The 20,202-nt window shown below is 36.9% G+C and overlaps 1 protein-coding gene across 1 annotated transcript in view; it reads right to left on the reverse strand.

Annotated features, from left to right (window-relative positions):
• LOC127940683 (brain-specific angiogenesis inhibitor 1-associated protein 2-like protein 1) overlaps nt 1-20,202 on the reverse strand; it is a 52,253-nt gene that overhangs the window by 10,162 nt on the left and 21,889 nt on the right. Inside the window, exons 4-10 of the mRNA XM_052536156.1 lie at nt 12,955-13,016; nt 9,778-9,849; nt 9,015-9,149; nt 4,446-4,598; nt 3,779-3,934; nt 3,576-3,681; nt 2,327-2,540 (exon numbers count right to left, since the gene is read on the reverse strand). Coding sequence (XP_052392116.1) covers nt 2,327-2,540; nt 3,576-3,681; nt 3,779-3,934; nt 4,446-4,598; nt 9,015-9,149; nt 9,778-9,849; nt 12,955-13,016 — 898 coding nt within the window. The remainder of the gene's footprint in view (nt 1-2,326; nt 2,541-3,575; nt 3,682-3,778; nt 3,935-4,445; nt 4,599-9,014; nt 9,150-9,777; nt 9,850-12,954; nt 13,017-20,202) is intronic.

Below are 20,202 nucleotides of genomic sequence, written 5' to 3' on the forward strand. Positions count from 1 at the left end.
ACTATGCGCATAAACCTTGCGCGGTGTACTAACAAACATGGAACAATACATTTATTACCGTATTTTCCGGACTATAAGTCGCACTTTTTTCATAGTTTGGCTGGTCCTGCGACTTATAGTTAGGTGCGACTTATTTATCAAAATGAATTTGACATGAACCGAGAGAAATGAACCAAGAGAAAACATTAGCGTCTCCAGCCGCCAGAGGGCGCTCTATGCTGCTCAGTGCTCCTGTAGTCTACACTGAAAACACAGAGCGCCCTCTCGAGGCTGTAGACGGTAATGTTTTCTCTTGATTCTAAATAAATGCGACTTATATTCCAGTGCGACTTATATATGTTTTTTTCCTCGTCACAACATATTTTTGGACTGATGCGACTTATACTCAGGTGCGACTTATAGTCCGAAAAATACGGTAAACTGTGTTAATGTTAGTTAATAAAAAGACAATCGGTCAGTGTGTGTTCATGTTTTTGTTGCCGTTACGTGACGTAGCGGTGTCTGATTAGGGGCGAGATGTGGGCTGATGATGTCATCGTTTCAAAAAATATACGGATTTGCTGTCCACATTAAAACGCAAAGGCAGCGTTTATCCACACTGTGTCCCCGTCTAAAAAAATATCAGTTTCATTCTCCCAAAACGCCAGATCTGTGTGGACGATACAAATTGTATGCGTATACAGTGAAACATGTCTCCGTGTGGACGGGGCCTTAATCAAACCTATGAGCGCGAGGTTAAAATTAGCAATATTTTTCCACTTTAACCTTATTTTGTAAACACCATTTCTGTGAAATTATGATTTAGAATAATTATGGCAGAAATAATTATTTAGTCATTATTAACACTGATTAGCCCCATAAAGCCTACTGTGTTTTTATTTGGGGTGGGCATTTGTTTTGTGTGGATATATTCATATGTTAATTTTACCACGGGGAATATGCTGAGGGTAACGGTTGCTTCACGATCAGTTTGAAAGATCTGCGCGACTGCCGCTAGGAGAGAAATGCGACAATTGTATCTAAATGTCGGAGACTGTGGAAAGGCGGCTTAAGGGTGAGAAAATAACAACATGTTCTTTTTCGTGTTGATTATTCTTTTAAAGATAAACTTTATATAATATCTGATTACACATTGAAATAATATATAATAAACTTTATAATTATATGAATCAATCAACTATAATAATACACAGTTTCCCAGTTACCAGAAAAAATAATGGATTGACAGCCAATACAAAAGTGAACCTCAATCAAAAATACTTTTGAAAAAAAAAAAAAAAAAAATACTGGCTGTGTATTGGTCACATATTCAAAGTAGCAGCCAATGCATTGGAGAGATACAAATGAGGGATTTATCGGAAGGCAAAGGAAAATCATTTAGTGAAGTCTGAATCATAATTTTATTACTTGTCTTCATCCAGAAAGTTTATTAATTAGCTCTATTCCAACTTCTGACTTCTGTGGCAAAGCTACTGACGGCTCTGAATGCTGTTTTGCCATCTGCTAGCGTTCTCTCAAACCAACAACATCAGTTTTTGGCAGGAATGCTGGCATGTTCAGTTCGCTTTCTCGGCCATAAATGAGTTATTCTGATTACGTCTCCTCCACCTGCTGAAAGTCCTCAGGTCCTCAGAGAGGCTGTGTCCTGTATCTCAGATAAGCTGCCGCCCCGTCTGCTCTCTCCAAACAGGGCTTCACGTAGCTTTGACTGACACCACAATGAACTGGGTTTTTTTCTTCACAGCTGGTTTGCAGACTGGCACCAGCAGCTGTACACACATAACATCTCTTCACCTCCTGAGCCTCTTCGGTACATCTGAGATGTTCATGAGCCAAACAACTTCACCTGCACATCATTCTTAAAACCTATAGATCCTATTGTGATTTCAAGTCTGATTTTGGCATCCAACAATTATCAAGTTTTAGTTGTAAAGCCAAAAAAAGGCTGGTTTAATCGATTCTCATTTTTAAACATGAATGAACATCTGAAGGTGTTCAAAGAAAGAGTACATCTCACCGAAATCTGTCTCCTGTCTCATGTAATCACTCAATCAGTGTTTCAGATGAGCAAACACGACAGTAGTTTGTAAACAATGTCACCTAGCATCATGGTGACCATGAACCCATTAGTCATTTTCTTTTAATATTCTTCAATATTTAATTAAATGAATCTGTAAAAAAAAATTGTTCAAAAAACTAATTGGAGTAGAAATACAATTGTGTAATTCAAAGTTAAAGTTAGTATTGTTACTTTATGATTACAAAAAAAATTGTGTATATTTTAAGAGTTTGTATACAAATCAGCACATTTCAGCCTCTCACTCACTGTTTGTTTTTCTGCAGCTCTCCGTACAGCCAGCCGTCCCTTTCGTCAGGAATCAGGAGAGTGATAATGTCTCCTTCTTCAAAGCTCAGCAGCGTGCTGTTGTTTCCAGACTTGTGTGGGAAAATGGTGCGCACTTTGGGTCTTTTGTCTATGTGATTGAGGCCAGTGGCCATCGACACAGACCTAGACAATCCGTTGTCCTCGTTGTTGTAGGCTGGAGGGGTAAAAGACAGACCCAAGGTCCTCAAAGCTTAATTTTTAATGATGTAAACGAGTATACAAGTGCAAATTTGATATATCATAGTTCTGTGAATTTCTAATTCACTGCTTTTTGTTTATTTAAATTGTATTTTATTTTTTTACAATTATTGTAATGTGATATTTCAAATTGAAAAGATATTCAACATGAAGCACATATATATATATATATATACATATACATATATATATATATATATATATATATATATATATATATATATATATATATATATATATATATATATACACACATACACACACACACCGGTATGCACAATAAATAAAATCAATCAAGTTAGTCAAAACGAACCGGAAATTAAGAATTTTCATTAAAAATTTTTTTAAAGAATGTCTTTGCAACTAATAACATTTAAAATAAAACGCTTAATAATAAAATAATTAAAATGCAATAATAAAAAAACTATGCTAATAAATTGAAATAAAGCTAATTAAAAATATAAAAAAATAACACAATGACAAAATACACATAGAATTACTAAAACTAAAATGAATGAAACTTTAACAACAAAAAAAAACAATAAAAATAATAATAATAATAATATATATATATATATATATATATATATATATATATATATATATATATATATATATATATATATATAAGCTAATTAAAATATTAATAAATACTATACTAAATGTATAAATAAAATTAGAATAACACTGACCCCACACACACACATATGTATATATATATACACATACACACACACACACACACACACACACACACATACATATACATATATATATATATATATATATATATATATATATATATATATATATATGCTACAGTTATAATTGCTGATATCTTTATGTTAACTGGTATTAAAATGACATTAATTAAATTACATTAAAAAGGCTGTAATTCCTGCATCAACTACAACTGCAGCATACAACAATTAGATTACTTGTTTTGGATTACAAAGTGGACAATAAATCTATGTAATAATAGAGGTAATACCGGACTCTTTCTCCTCTCTCCTGGAGGACTCCTGATTGAACATGTTGGCCAGGGGACTCGTCTGAGGTGGTGCAGGAGGGGCATGAATCATTGCATCGGAGTTGGACTGTACGAGGACAGAACAAAGCAGGTAAGCGTTCATACAAGACAGTCTCTCATAGGGAAAAGTGCACTGTATAGTGAAGGATTTGGTGTCCTCCAACCCTGTTGTAGCGCTGGAGGGATGGAGACGCCTGTGGAGTGTTGGACACTGGAGTGCGTAGACCTTCAATCATGGACACCACACTCTCAGGGACATCGGTAGCATCACTACATTTGTCCTGCCAGCTGGTCAGGTTCTCCGTCAGAAGTTCTCGAGCCTTCAAGAACAAGAAAGTATTAGATCCAAGAGTTGAATTGCTGAGAAAAGCAGTGTGCATTTTTTTCTATGAGTGATTCTTGCAGCTGGTGAGCGAGAATCTTCACCACGTGTCATTTAAAATCCATTCAACTTTAAAGTGTGCACTGAACTGAAGCATACACTTATAAACTGGTCCACTGCATGGATGGTCTAATTACTCCATCTTTGTTTATTAATGAAAACAAACACAAAACGTATCAAGCATGGTTGTAACATTCCATGGGCCCTATTTTAAAGATCTAAATGCAAAGGGCAGGTGCACTCAGGGCGTGTCCAAATCCACTTTTGCTATTTTAACGACGGAAATGCATTTGCTGATTAAACAACGTGGTGCTGGAAGGGTAAATGTGAACGCCGCCAAACTGAAACTAGCAAAGATACTTGTGCTGCGCCTTACGTCGCATGGCGCCGGGTGTATTATAGGGGCCAGTGTGTGTAACATCAGTTGACTATGAATTTTGTAAACTCACCTTGTCATGGAAAGCAGCGATCTGGATGGAGAAGTTGCAGTGCTTGTCCACCAGGAAGCAGAAGCGCCTCTTCTCCTCCAGCAGAGCCTCCCGGCAGCCATCGGCGATGAACTTCTGCATGTCCATCTGACGGTGAGTGAGAGTCTCCAGACACTGCAGAGAACATAAAGAGAAGAAGGTCGCAGACTCTTATCAGCTGTCCGATAAACAGCGTGTTCATGGCTTTGTGAAGATGACATTAGGCTTTCTGGTGGGAACTTATAAGAGCATTATAAAGGAACAAAGTGACCCGTCCGATTGTGACAGAAGCATGTGTCAAAGAGGCTGATAATGGCTAAAGATCACCGCACAGTCTCAGCCTTCAGCTTTTATAATTATGACGTAAATGTAGAATTGTTTAGAGGTCTACACATTGTAATTTGAGTTGTGAAGTCGACAGGTTTGAATGTGCAGAAGCATGACTAAGATTTGAGAGCTACTGCTGATTTACAGCGAATAGTGACTTGACTTTTGGCCTGTTCCTCATTCTGTGGTTTCCTTACGCCGCACATGTTAAGTGTGCGGCCTGTGGAAGCGGTTGCATGCAGGTGTATTCACACGCACACACCCTCATGCCGGCAAAAGCAGGTGACGTAAGATAGCATTCATCTCACAATGAGTTTCATCAGATCTCTGCTCCTCACAGATGACACTGTGATCTCACTGATGAATCAAAGCCAAAGAATGCACCACATCCCTCCCTCCTCTCCTTCTCTCACTGGTTTTTGGTGTCACTAGTCACCATGTTGGTTTTGCTTTCACTCAACAACAAGCTTTTTTTTTAAAATCATTATATCTACTTAATCACTGCTGAAACAGGAAACTAAAGTGTGATTCAATGTTGCTACTTCGTGAAATTAAAGTTTGGGCATCTTACATAAAGCCTCTCCCAACATAATATCTGGAGCAAAGATACAAAGGTATATAATGTGAACAGGCTGACTTTTCACAGATGCATTCCACTAATCAAAATAAAACTATATAACACATGGCTTTTTTGGTGACTGTGCCTATTTAAATTAAAATAATGATTAAAATAAGCAAATTAAGGATCTTAAATATATACACATTTTTATTTTATATAAGACTCCACAGAAAATGTCTTTTATATGCAATCAACAACTTACTGGTTGCTACAAGGCTGCATTTATTTGATCAAAAATACATTAAACACAGTAATTTTCTGAAATATTATCATTTCAAATAACTGTTTTCTATATTAATATATTTTAAAGGTTAAATCATTCTGATGTACTGATCTGCTGATCAAGAAACATTATTGTCAAAACAGTTCAGCTGCTTCATATTTTTGTGGAAGCATTTATTTGACCTTTGTAACATTCTAAATAAGAATCCTCATTTATTTGAACAGAATAGATCCCATGCATTCTTTCATCAGGCGAGTCGAGGTCAAAACCGATCAAATGTTCGACACAGAAAACAAGTCGCAGCTGGGACAGTAATCTACACGCCCCACCTGGTACGACATTTCCTGTCTGCAATAAACCTCGGGATCAATTGTTAATGAAGAGGAAGGGCCAGCCTGTTATTCTGCTGTTTTTCAAGCACAGGTGCTGCTATTAATGGCAAAGGAGAACAATAAAAGCTGGTGATGCAGGAAGGCGCAGGGTGACGCTCACCCAGGGGTGAACCCCCTCATCATTCATGGGAGGGAAAGGCCCAAGGTCCTTATGACTGATTATAATCCACTTCCTCTGTGTGCCAATGTGGGTTTAAACAGACCAACACAACCTACAAATAAACCATTAGACCAAAATGGTGGACTAGTTGCCTGACAATCAAATAATCTTTTAAATTCTTGATATAATGCTTTAAATCGATTTACAGAAGCCCCATAAGAAACTGTCTGCTTGGTGTCTAATGGGTGTGAGAATGCATTATCTAAAGACAAACTAGCTGATTCTGAAAAGATGCACTTCTGAAGTGGGCTTATTAAAAACCAAACCCGCACACATTGAGGACACATGGGGTGCTTTCTCTTACATGCGTACATAGTCTCTCTGGCTGGCACACAGACACACAGTCTGGTCAGCAGAGATAGCATTTTCTGCAACATTACAGATGAACACACACGGAGTTAAAAGCAGCAGCCTATCTGTCCAGACGAGCACGTCCCAGAGAGCTGTGATGGAGCCACGGGAGACGGACAGGGGCGTAAGAGTGCTATTTGTTCTGTTTATCATCACAGACCCATGATAAAGTCTGTTGCTATGGACACCTTCATCCTCCCTCTGTGGAGAAACGTAAAAGAAACAGAGGACATGCCGCACATGGAGGAGAAGAGATGAGGAACACTCCATTCCTGCCCAAAAACCTCAAAAAGACAGATGCAATACATTTAGAAATAAATGCTTTTCTTTTGCACTGTCTATTAATGAAAAAAAAAAAAAATTATATATATATATATATATATATATATATAGCAGCAAATCAGCATAAAACACTGGTTTCTGAAAAAGAAAACTCATCTTTACACATTCGGCTATTTTCTCAATAGCAAAATGTTCTCTTAAATTGCAATAATATTTCAAAAAAATGGTTCTACCTTATTTTTAAAGCAAACAAATGCTAAAGAACTTTAAAACCCAAAACCTTTGAACAATTCAAACCTTTCAGTATTGCATAAAATAAGCGTAAACTTCTTTCAACTCATGACTTGCAATCATGCGGTTTAACCTTTCTTAGCTTAAACGGGGAGTTTATTTAGTGAGAGAGGACACCAAAAAGCTTGTAAAGATCAGCAGAGACTGATTAGGAGGAACGCGGGAGCAGTGAAATGTCAGGATGTCAATGATGTGCTGTCTGGAACAAAGGGACGAGGTACTGTAAGTCTCTTATCGCAGACACCGCTGTGACTGGCGCATCCATCCATCATCAGCGGGAGAGAGGGAGAGAGATAGAGAGAGAGAGAGAGATAGAGAGCGAGAGAGGGAGAGAGAGAGAGAGAGAGAGAGAGAGAGAGAGAGGGAGAGAGAGACCTGTCAGTAAATTCCACGCTGACGTGAGACATTAGCCACCCGGGTGCAAACACACAGAGAAAAGCAATTAATCTCCACAGGTGACCCTGATGAGAAGAGAGTCATGGTTATGATGAATAAATGCGCCATAGTTTCAGAAGATTAGGGTCAGATTTCATGTACAGTTGTTTGCTAGTGGACTTTATTTATACAGGGATTACTCTCATACTTCGAAGCGTTCTTTCCTTGACTTTCCTTTTAGAGTTTCTTCATGTCTGACTTAGATCTCTCCAGCGAGTCCTGTTTCACCGTCCTTGTAAAGTGGGATGAACATATATGAACACAAACCTGCATCTGATAACGTTCAGTGACGTATTCAACTGTGTGGCAGCCGGATGAACTTCCAAGCCGCAGCTAATACCGTATTTTCCGGACTATAAGTCACACTTTTTTTTTCATAGACTTATAGTCAGGTGTGACTTATTTATCAAAATTAATTTGACATGAACTGAGAGAAATGAACCAAGAGAAATGAACCAAAAGAAAACATTACCGTCTCCAGCCGTGAGAGGGCGCTCTATGCTGCTCAGTGCTCCTGTAGTCTACACTGAAGACATAGAGCGCCCTCTCACGGCTGTAGATGGTAATATTTTCTCTTGGTTCTAAATAAATGCGACCTATAGTCCAGTGCAACTTATATATGTTTTTTTTCTCATCATGACGTATTTTTCGACTTATACTCAGGTGCGACTTACAGTCCGAAAAATACGGTACGCGACTGATTACAAAGAGAAACATTAACTGCGATTTTTGTGATTTTAAACAATATGGTTCTATAAATAAATAAATAATAATAAATATTAAATAGAAATTTATAAAATGTACAAGAAATGTAACTATTTCACTGTAAAATTGAGAATGTGAGAAAAACTACAATAATTTTGTTGCACACTACAACTGGAAAATGATAACACCGCTATTAACGGCTGTGTTAATTTCTTTATTTTCAAACGTTAAAAACCACTGAACTTTTAAGCCTTTTAAAGCTTCTCTTCTGTTGATAAGCGCTTCTCATTATAATTATGGGAAGACGGCTGTCATGTTACTCATTAAAGCAAGCCAAACTCAGAGCAGATGCAGAGATGAAGTTTGTGTGGAGCAGCATTTACTGCAAACCAAACCACTCTGAGACACTTGAAAACACAGATTAATCGTGCTGGAAGAAGTGCATTTGACCATTCATGCACGAACACATTATTCCAAGGTGTGAATAGTGTTCATGATGAATGTGGATACAAGCATTCAAAAGAAGCTTGAATTAAAAGAGTATTAATACTGTTATTGATAAATCATTTGTATCGGTATCGGTACCGAAGTACAGGTACATGTGGCATCCTTGTTCCAGCCATAAAATAAATGTTTTTAAAACAAAAAAAACTAACTATCACTGAAATGCAAGGAAACGGAAAAAAATGCATTTTAGCATTATTATAATTTCTGAAGTGTAAATGAAAACATGAGCACATGTGTAGGTATATACAAACCCACGTACCTCGTTCTCTTTACTCTCATACTTCGACGCGTTCTTTCCTTGACTTTTCCTTCTAAATTTCTTCAGGTCTGACTGTGACCTCTCCAGCGAGTCCTGCTTCATCTTGTGTTCGGTCTGATATCTCTTAAACGTGGCCTGTGGACAGACAGCATTAGATCAGTGTCGCTCATGTCCACACATGCACGGTGTGTCAGTGCAGAGAAGAGTTTGTTTGTCTTCTGTGTCAGATGTAGACAGGAAACAAATAGTGTTACATGAGTCTGATTCTCGATGCCCATCTCTGAAGATAATGCCGTTTTTAGGCACATTTCCCATAGACATATAGCATCTGCAAAGAATCATAAGTGAACACCAACATTGGGAACAAAGTAATGCCATTACTAACGGAATGTTTCAGTGGCGTGACACTAGTCTTCTTCAAAATAATCAAGCTTTTCCTGTTACTAACTAGCAGCACTGTAGCGTGACATCGCGCTAAATATCACTGTTGTTTTCAGGTCACATTGTAATGCATACACACAGCCTTATAACTGAGAATGCAGAGGCAACAATTAAATGCAAATATGCTCCCCCTGTCTCTCTAGCACAGGGAAGTCAGATTCATTTTTGCAAATGAGGCCAGAACAAAAGAAACAATTCACGTATTCATTATCCACAAGTGTTCCTCAAAGACAATGACTACATTACCCCCTTTAATGCATTTGTTCTTTATACAAGTATTTCAAGTAGCTTCCCCATCAATGATGAACATATGGCAGCTCACCGTCATGTATTTCACATCCATGTCTGTCTTCCTCTCCAACTCCGCGATGACCTCCCGATGAAACCGTCTGAACTGTAGAGACAGAGACAGAAAGCACAAACTCCAACCTAAATGAATGATAATGGTTTGGCATGAAAGTGTGAGAAACCTACACACATATAAGAACAGAAAACGAGGCAACCGGATGATCCGGCACACTTTTAACAGTTGTTGTATAAGCTGAAGTGCTTATAGAAGAGATGAGTCACAGACAAACACACTAACTAACCCATCATCCTAATGAACGAGGGCGAGAGGTCTTACATCAACACCTAATCATCAAGGCTACAAGTATACATACCCACCCACCCCTCTCCTTCACTAATCTGTTTTTGCACCCTTTTAAGTGAGATCCCACATTGCCAGTGTTTGCCTACACTTCCTGACGCGTCTTTATTAATGCATGTCTCCATTCAGAAAAATGCTTCATTTGTTACAGCCATTTAAGGAGCAATCAATGTTGCGTTTTAGATGTGTCTGCCCTATATTCAAGATCTTCTTGTTTCATCATTTCATAGATCTACATGAGTATTTTTAGGTTCTGGATACAGTGTAGGCTGACATAGTAACCTACACATCTGAAACAGAAATGAATCTGTAAATTTCATAACATGTAGGGTTTTGATTATACACCAAATGCAACCGCTGATGTGTCATTTCAGCCATAATTATGAGAAATCCTTATGGAGGCTGTCGTGAAATCTGCACAACCATCAGTGTTGGATGTTAAAAGTATCTATCTGTGCTGCTGGACATTACTGTGAATGCAACCAATGATTATGCGACGGAAAAGAGTGTCTTTAAATCTCAAGTAGGGAAGAAAATGTTTCTTTCGTGGTTGCAAACGACAGCAGATGTGGTATTTGAAGCACGAAAAACAAAACGTATTCAAATGTTGTATAAATTATGCACAAAGCAGCAGTGCGACATTATCAGAACGCACCCATCCCATTATAATCACCGAAGCGGTCACAGTGTCTGCAGACTTCACACCACAGTTTTTTGAGTCCTGTGGTTCAGAGCTCACGGAGGCTTCTGGACTCTCATGAATGTTATTGTTAAAAATCAATGAAAATGACTAGACTAGACTAGATAATAAAGTACACTGTCTCGTCTATAATGGGTTTAGATTTGTCACATCACTTGCTTGGAGTCTGCAGTGTACCGAACAGCAGTAGTGGTTTACATTGGTCGAATAGCCACTTATGAATATCTGAGCAGGTCTTTTTCTTATCAAGAATCGGAGTTGAAAATGTGTTGAAATGTTACAGAGGATAAAAATATAAAAATGCATTGTAGCAAAAAAACAACACATTCTTCTATGTTGCGTTTTCTCATTGGGGTCAGTTACTGTCATGGCAGGGCGACCACGTGAACGGCCGTCTTCACACAGGTTGCAGTCAGCAGCTGCACCGGCAGGAACGGCCGTGTCATCATGTGGCGCTGGGCTCAGGTGCATAAACAAGCATGTTCAAACCTGCTCTGATAAAAACACACTACTAACACGCAGTAGGTGTGTCCTCTGTATTCCTCCACACTTTCCTGTTCTTTACACTAATGAGTCAACGTGAGAGAGTCCGTAAAGTTTAAAGGAACACTCCACTTTTTTAGAAAATAGGTTCATTTTCCAGCTCCCCTAGAGTTAAACAGTTGAGTTTAACTGATTTCTAATCCATTCTGTCGATCTCAGGGTCTGACGGTAGAACTTTTAGCTTAGTAGGGCTGTCGATTTTGTAAAAAAAATCATTTTTGATTTTTAAGACACAAGTGTTCATTGAATCGATTGTAAAATAAATTTTCCATGTCTTAAAAAAAAGACGTTTACTTTTTCAACGTCAAATAATGGACGAACGTAAAGAGAGCGTGCAGAGTGTTTTTTATTCACTATATGTCCAGCTGTTGAGAAGACGCGCTCCGACCTCACTCTGAATCTCTTGTAACTAGATGCGCGAATAAGGCGAATTCGTGTCTACCGTGCCACGAGACCTCCAGACGCGCGTAAACTCGTCTTTACATTGACTTAACACTGAAATCATTCGTGCCAGACGCTCTATTCGCATTTGGTGTGAACGCAGCATAAGAGGTCGCTTTCGACGTCACTGGGTCTTGTAGGCGCGTAAAATTGCTGGTATTTTATGTCTAGCTTTCGTAACGCATACTGCACTTTCGGAATTCTTTATTTTCTTTTTCTTCTTGTTTAATTGTTTAATTATTTTAAAATTAATAATGTACATATTTGGTTAAAATCGATTCCATATTTTCATTTTCTAAACTTTTTTTGGTTGGTCCGATCGATTGTGCAATAGATTTTCGAACTAAAGTGACGGCCCTATAGCTTAGCATAGCATAGATCATTGAATCTGATTAGACCGTTAGCATCTCGCTCAAAAATGACCAAAGAGCAAGAGCAAAGAGCAATGTTTCTGGATTATTACGCCGGGATGAGAGAATAGTTCCTAGTCGTATAAACCTGGAAACACAGCTTTTTCATTTTCTGTCAGTCTTAGTACACAATATAACCACAGAAGAGTCAAGTTTTAAACAGGAAAAATATATATATATTTCTTTGGAAAATTACGCAGGGCCTGAAAATAGGCTTTTTGGAAGTTACCTAGCTGGGACTATTTTCAGGCGCTGCGTAATATCACTGCTCATGGGGCACCCATGGTACATCAGCAAAGTTTCTGTATTATTACGCCAGAATGAAAGTATAGTTCACAGCCATATCGGCCTAGAAAATCACATCTTTTAATTTTCCGCCAGTCTTAGTACATAATGTAACTACAGAAGTGTCCAGTTTTAAATAGGAAATATATCAAAACTCTTTGCACATTTTTGAGTGAGATGCTAACGGTCTAATCCGATTCAATGATCTATGCTAAGCTAAGCTAAAAGTGCTACCGCCAATAGGCTCAATGGATTCGAAAACGGTACAACACAACTTTTTAACTCTAGAGAAGTTGGAAAATGAGCCTAATTTCAAAAAGTGGAGTGTTCCTTTAAGGGAAATGGGATGTTTGATACACGATTCAATTGCAGATGGCGATCTTATATTTGGGTGTGTTTGAATGTGCTTTCGGTCAGCCTAAGAACGTGTTTACAGAAAGGAAACAAACACACACACAAAGACACACTCACATTCTCCTCCAGTTCTACATTGACTTTCCGATGGACGTCTGAGATCTCCATCAAGACGACTCCTAAAGACAGAGAAAAACACTTATTAGGCTCTCACACCAATACAAAGGCAATTAACACATCCATTGTTTTTAATCTAATAATCCGCAGATTTCCCCTGTCTAATAAACCCCCACAGCCTTGTTTTCCAAGAACAGTCCTCCCTCACAGCGGCTACTGTAATTAAAGCACGTTGTGCCAGCACAGATATATCTCCCAGCATGCTGTAATCAAACGGGGATTAAAATGCAAAGCCAATGGCATAAATCAGAGCACTTTATATAAAGGATCCGCCCACCACACACTTAGCCAACACTTATTTGAGAGGCAGTTCTCAAACATCCTTAAGAATTGCATTTGATGGTTGGACAGAGAGAAGGAGGGACAGACATCGAGTTACTGCTCGGCGCAAATGCAAGCTAATTCTCTCTGACATCTGCAGAGAGATTTTATCCCTTCCCTAGAGACCGATGCGTGCAGATGTGGAAGAAGAAAATAAGAGTGTTTTTTCATAGAAACAGAAATATATTATTTTTGATGGTGTCATGAATAATTTTGCATGCATCATTTGAACGGTGTGCCGGACATGTTCGGTATTAACCCAGTAACAAAACACCACTAATTATTATATGTTTATTATTATTATTATTATACTTAATGATACCTACTATAGACTATTAATTACTTGAAATTTACTGTAGTAACTAATAGAGAGACATTAATTTGGGCAAACAGCACTAATGCCTTGTTTAGGACTAGAAGCTTAAAGTTTGTCTTGAATCGGGACTTGAATGCAGAAGACTCTAGACTTGTGACTTGCAAAACAATGACTTAGCCTCACCTTTGCTAAAATCCACCACAATACAAATAAAAAAAGTCTCTAAGGTGGGCTGATATTATGGTAATATATTATGCAAACTTATTGCTTGTTGTGGCCAATTTGAGGTCTGACAATAGTTGTTTTAAAAGAGTTGAGAACCTCTGGTCTATACCTTTATCGCAAATCACGAAACTAAAAAAACATAACAACAATAATGGCTAATTCAAGTCTTTTCTCGCCACTTAGTGATGGGGGTAGTATGTCAAGTGACTTAGGGAAGTTGTTTTTAAACACGCTAGGTTATGAGCGGATGCCAACTCATGTATTTTTAAAATTAGACAGCGTAGTTAGTGGCGTTCTACGCTGATGATGTTATTTTCTTTTGTTTGATTGGTCTTAGTGCGTTTATGTTTTATTGATTTCTCTAGCACCGCTCTTGTCCCTCGCTTTATCTTTAATCCCTTATGTTTGAATATAATTTGTGAATAGATATTTATTTATTTTGGATGTATATTTGATTCACTGTTTATTTGTATTATGGGTCTTTTGTTGTATCGAAATGCATTTTTTTTCTACTAAAAGCAAGTTCAAGTTCATTTTTTATTTTTAATTTTTCATGTTACCTCCCACAACCCCAAGATGCCAAGTAATTAGGGAGACGTAATATAAGGTAAGCTAGTATGTTAGCTTAGCATAGCGACAAAACACAACAATTTATGAGATTACAATGTTATTGCTCTGAACTATGAAGCCTATTACGCTAGTTGAACCCTATGCTAAACTATGCGATTGTTTTAATTTACCAACGTTAGCTAGCTAGCAGTTACAACATTAAATAATTTTAATTAATTTGCAATTGTGCAAAAGTTTTTTTGAGAAAAACTTTGCTTTGTGAATCTCTAAACTACTGATTTTTTTTTTTTTGCTGAAATATCATAGTGTTCCTGTAGCTCAATTGGTAGAGCATTGCACCATTAAGCGCAAGGAAGTGGGTTCGATTCCCCGGGAACACATGATAGGTAAAAATTAATAGCCTGAATGCACGGAATGCATTTTTAGATGAAAATGTACTCAATATTTCTAGATTTATGGGTAATGACCATAGAACGTAAATATTACAAGTAGGTATTAATAAGAGTTACTCTTCCCACGCAGTTCATTGATTACATGAATTAAATGTTTTGAGAGCATTTACTTCAAAAACTGGTTCTCCTTGAATTTCCTCAGAAAATTTGAACTTAAGATGGTTCATTTAATATTTTTTCAGTGTAGTGATGTCCAAAAGCTGCAGCTAAACAGACCATGTTGTGTAAATCAGCCTGTGAGATAAAAGAATCAAATAAGAAGTCAAGGTGAGGCCATGTGAATGAGACGAGGAGCAGGGGCAGAGATCTATAACATGAAGCCAGCCTCGGTCTCGAGTCACATGAGAGCAGCAGGTGTGGGTTCCCTCCTCTGTCTCAGCTGACCCACTTTAACTTTATCTGCTCTCTGACCCTGAGTCAGCCCAGATGTCTTATCAGCTCCACTCGAGGCATGTGAGTTTGTTTGTGTGTGCCTGTGGCAATGCCATAAAAGAAAGATTAGACCAAGCAAAGTGTTAACCATCCTATCTAGAGTCATGTCTCTGGACATTTACTGACCCAGTGTTCAGGAAGTACATGCAGTGGACTGCTGGAAACAGTTCTCTGTGACTTTATTTTTCACTCATAAATGATAAAAAACACAAAAAACAAATGCAATTTGAGGTTGGAGCAAAGGCTTGGCTTAGGTAATTGAAAGGAGAGATAGGTTTGAACCTGGCTTGCGTTTCTCTCATATTCCCATGATGTAATCCATTTTTCTTTATTAACTGAACTGTAGAAAATGGTTTGAGTTCAAACAGGTACATACATAAAACATACTGGCAAAAGGATGCAATGCAGAAATGTCCAAACATCATATTAAAGTGGAAATAAGAGGAGGGAGAAAAAAATACTTTTAAAGCATTTTTTTTGTTCTTCTTCTTTATACAAATTTTTGGTTTTCCTTAAAATGTAAAGAATATCAGAATAATAGTATTAAAAAAATACATTTTAATATAAAATTGCTGCATAATGCAACATTTACTTTGAGACCATCAATCAAGTTGAATTTTTGGCCCTCCATTGTAAAAAGTTTGGGCACCTCTGATCTAAAGTCAGATCTCAGTAAAAAATTAAATACAGTATACAACAAAGTATAACTGTCCTAATAATTATAAAGAAAAGTTGCCCAATTTAACCAATTATTTTACTGACTGTCAATTAGAGCAGGGCAATATGGGCAAAATAAATAATCACGATTCATTTTTTCACATCAGTTGATATTGATAATTATCACTATAAATTTCAAATCTTTATTTCTTTCAAGTTTAAAGTCAGATTGTTTCTCCTAAGTGAAAGTTGTAGAAACTCGCCTGTTAATTGTAATTTTAAACTACTCTTTATGGCCAGAACATGACAAACGCTTCACGCTTCTGAATTCTTTACACTTCCCCAGTCATTTTCCCTTAACAAAATAATTGTCAATATAGAAAAAATTATTTCTTAGTATCTGCATGTTCTAATTAGTGATATTGTTTCAAATCATGAAACATGATGAAGTGTACCTCCAGCACAGTTTGTAGCGCAGGCTGCAATATTAATAATATTATGTATTTTTGTCTCTTAGAAATGCACATTTCACAGTAGCTTGAGTTAGGATGCAGATGTACATTTATGTTCATTATCAAAAACAGTAACATCTGTAAACAACTGTAACAACCTAATTTTTATATGGAGAAATTTAATTATTCGGAGTTTTATTAAAGTTAACCAATGGAGATAAACCACACATCCAGCAACTCAATACCATGGTAAAAAAAAAATTTAACAATGGTTTCACGATAATAATCGTTATCAATTGAGAATACTACAGCCATTTATGAGCACTATTTATTCATTTCACACATTTAAGCTAAGCTTCGATGAGTCAGTTTGGGATGGATATAAAATTTAGGATTGTGATTTGTCTGCAGTATTAAAGCTCACCATGAGTGTATATTAGCACCGTTTGTTGTTTGTTTTGGCATCTGATAGAGCGCTTGGATCCAGAAACATCGATGCATGACATCAGACAACAAGAGCATTCAATGTCTAGGTTTACCATGATAATGGGAATCATTGAAAAGGTATAAAAGATTCAATGACAAAAGCTAAAACCTCTGCTCAGTATAATATTGAGTCATAAAGGCTAGAGCTTGCTGGTCAAGCTGTATGAATTTGAATGTGGTAGATGTAAATGAGAGGACTTTGATCAGACTTTGATCACAGCAGCTGTAGGTGCCGCACAGTCAGACACAGAAACTTCCACAGCTAAGAACAAAAGCTGCACGCAGACAATAACAGTGTCATGAGCAGAGCTTTACAGTTCACAATTACTCTGTGATACAATAGATCATAGATCATCCAACGCTTCTGTATTATCGAAGACAACAACAGCAAACATTCCAGCTACAATGAGCATGAAACAGAGAAACGGTGCGTCTGCAGTGAATCAAAACTCACGCCGCTTCTAGATGGATCTACATGAATGAGGGCTGCTCTTAGTAAGCAATGAGTACAGGGATAGCAGATCCCGTGAGAGGATAACTTGAGATTGATTTAACAAAGCTAGAAGTCACAAGAGGCTGTGCATTGCAGTGATTTTTCCATTTAATTAAATTTATTAATAGTAATGGAACACAATAAACAATTGACTCTCACACCTTTTTAAACAATGACCTTTCTGTGACTTTTCCAGTCATTTCTGATTACTGGACACGTGTTGTTGATGCAGATTTCTGAACTCATATCAAATTTGCAATCGGTTTTCTTTGCAGTGTCACTGCTTGCTGTTAAAAAAAAATAAAAATGCTGAGCTGATGGCATGCAAATGTTCCCACCTGGTGTGAATTAGCCCATAAATCAACTGTTTCTATTCAAAGGTTTTCTCGCACCAAATATTAGCAATCTGTGACTGTGCCTTAAAAAAACAGTTCACTATTTAGCTCAATAAGGATTTTTTTGGTAACACTTTCACTATAAGGGAACAATATATAAACATTCTTAATGAATTCATAATGCATTATAAACAATTATAATATATCAACTCATAAATAATAACAACGACAATTATAATACATCATACTACTTACGTATATTCGTGATTACAACTTAAAGAGTATGAATATTTATAACGCACAATGAACATATTAAATCTACTTTATTTACAGTATAATGGACTGTATCAGGGATTAACTAGGGATGTTAATTTCTGTTATTTTTCCTAACCTACAACCAACTGCTTATTAACTGTTACCCGACAAGATTATTTTAAATAAAAATTGAATTAAATTAAAAAACGATAAGTGTCTGTGACCCGTTACAAATACTAACATTTGTTTCCCACAAATTAATTTTACATGGCAAAAAGCAGCAAACATCAGAAAATGAGGATCATCATAACACATCATGCACCTAAAAAACATAATAAAGCTAGGCTATATATAGCGAATAAATAGTCATATACGAGAAATATATTTTTATTTAATAAATTATGAACATGAACGAAAAACGCAGTTTCGGGTAATTTTTGTGCTGCACGAAAGGAAATAAATGGCAAAAAGAGGTATCCTATTTTTCTTTGTACACAATGTACACCAATAAAGGCACACCGTTTACAATTACGGTTATCTTTATGAGTAAGAGGAGAAGTTGCTTCAACTTTTTATGACTAAATGGAGAAGTTGATCCCAGTGACTGCGCTGGTGCCACATGCGCGCAAACAGTTATGCTTTGCTACCTTTACAATGTAGTCTGTAATTTATCATAAAAAAAAAAAAAAAACTATTCAGTCAAACATATGGGGAAAAAAACACACTGCTCAGTTTAAATATGTAGCAAAATCTATGCCATTAAGTGTTATCACCGTACCGGCGTGATATTATGCCAAACATTTTGTTTGACGTGGATATTGGAACGCGAATGAATCAGGCTACAAAATAAATAATATGACAATATAATTTGGCATTCAAATACATTGTGAATACGAAAATATTTGATTTTGTGTCAAATGAGAGACCCAACATTGGTTTCAGTTTTGTTTTAGCCTATATATCAGTCCCTCCAGAAAAACGTAGTTTTTTGTTGTGATTGTTCCGGGCAAAAATCCTTGATTTTGCGGCAGGTTTTCTTAAAATATAAATAAAATATTTTATGCAATGAAATTGCGGGAACTTGCAAAAACTGCGGTTTGATGAAAAAGAGAAAAAAAGGTGATCCCCCCCAACACCCTGTTCTCACTAGGCTACTGTAAAGAGTCATTACTTATGACTTCCTATGATAAGCAAGCATACTAAATCACATAATATTTAAGTTCTCATTCTGTTTTATTTCAGACCTTAATTAACACATGGCTCAAACTTACAAAAAATTGAGTCAAACAAGTTCTCTAGCTTTACCAAAGGAATATTCAACTACTTCTGTAAAAATGAATAAATAAAATATTTTAAAAAATGCTGTTTTACAGGAATTGCTAAGTGCAACATCTTACTGCAATGTAAATTATTTTACATACTACGAATATACTTACAACTGTAAGGTTTTGGTTCTATTCTGTAACAAAAAAGTAAAATCTTACAACTGTAGAGGTGCATCAACTTCTGAATGAAACTACAACAGTCCACTGTGAAAATGAAAGCTAACTGCGTAGCCTCTAACACTGGCCTATCATTCGCCATCCTCATCCTCATCCCTCTCTCAAAATAATTTGCCCCCACTGTCATGTAACACACCGGGTAACTGCTTCGCGCTGTCTTTTGCGCTTATTTTTGTTATGAGAATGATTTGCGTGCTTCACCCTGGTTTTCACCGAGGGATTCACAGATGATGTTCACGTGGCGTAATATGTCACTTCATAAGGTTCCCACTGGGAAATAATGGCGATTTACTTGTGTGAAGTAAACGCAACATTTTTCAACTTTCTGCTAAGATATATATGACTTTTTTGCAATGAAAATACAGGGATTATGAAATCTAGCTATCCCGCATATTTTGCTTCCTGATGTGCTTTTGCTTTAGCGTCAGCATTAGGCCTATTTCTGAATCAAATTATAAATTTGATGTCTTACGCAGATCGGTGTGCACAGCACCGTTTTAAGTCGAAAATATCTTTTGTCTGGTGAGCTCAGTCATTTTAACTGGTCAGAGTCAAAAAAAAAAAAAAAAAAAAAGGACTCTGACAAGTTAATGATTGATTTACTTGTCAGAAGGACAAGCACGTCAAGGCTTAATGTCAAGCCCTGCATGTAAATTGTTATAGTCGCCAGTGGTGACCTCAGAAAAGATATC

Source organism: Carassius gibelio, chromosome A3 (assembly GCF_023724105.1).
Source record: "Carassius gibelio isolate Cgi1373 ecotype wild population from Czech Republic chromosome A3, carGib1.2-hapl.c, whole genome shotgun sequence".
Taxonomy (NCBI): Eukaryota; Metazoa; Chordata; class Actinopteri; order Cypriniformes; family Cyprinidae; genus Carassius; species Carassius gibelio.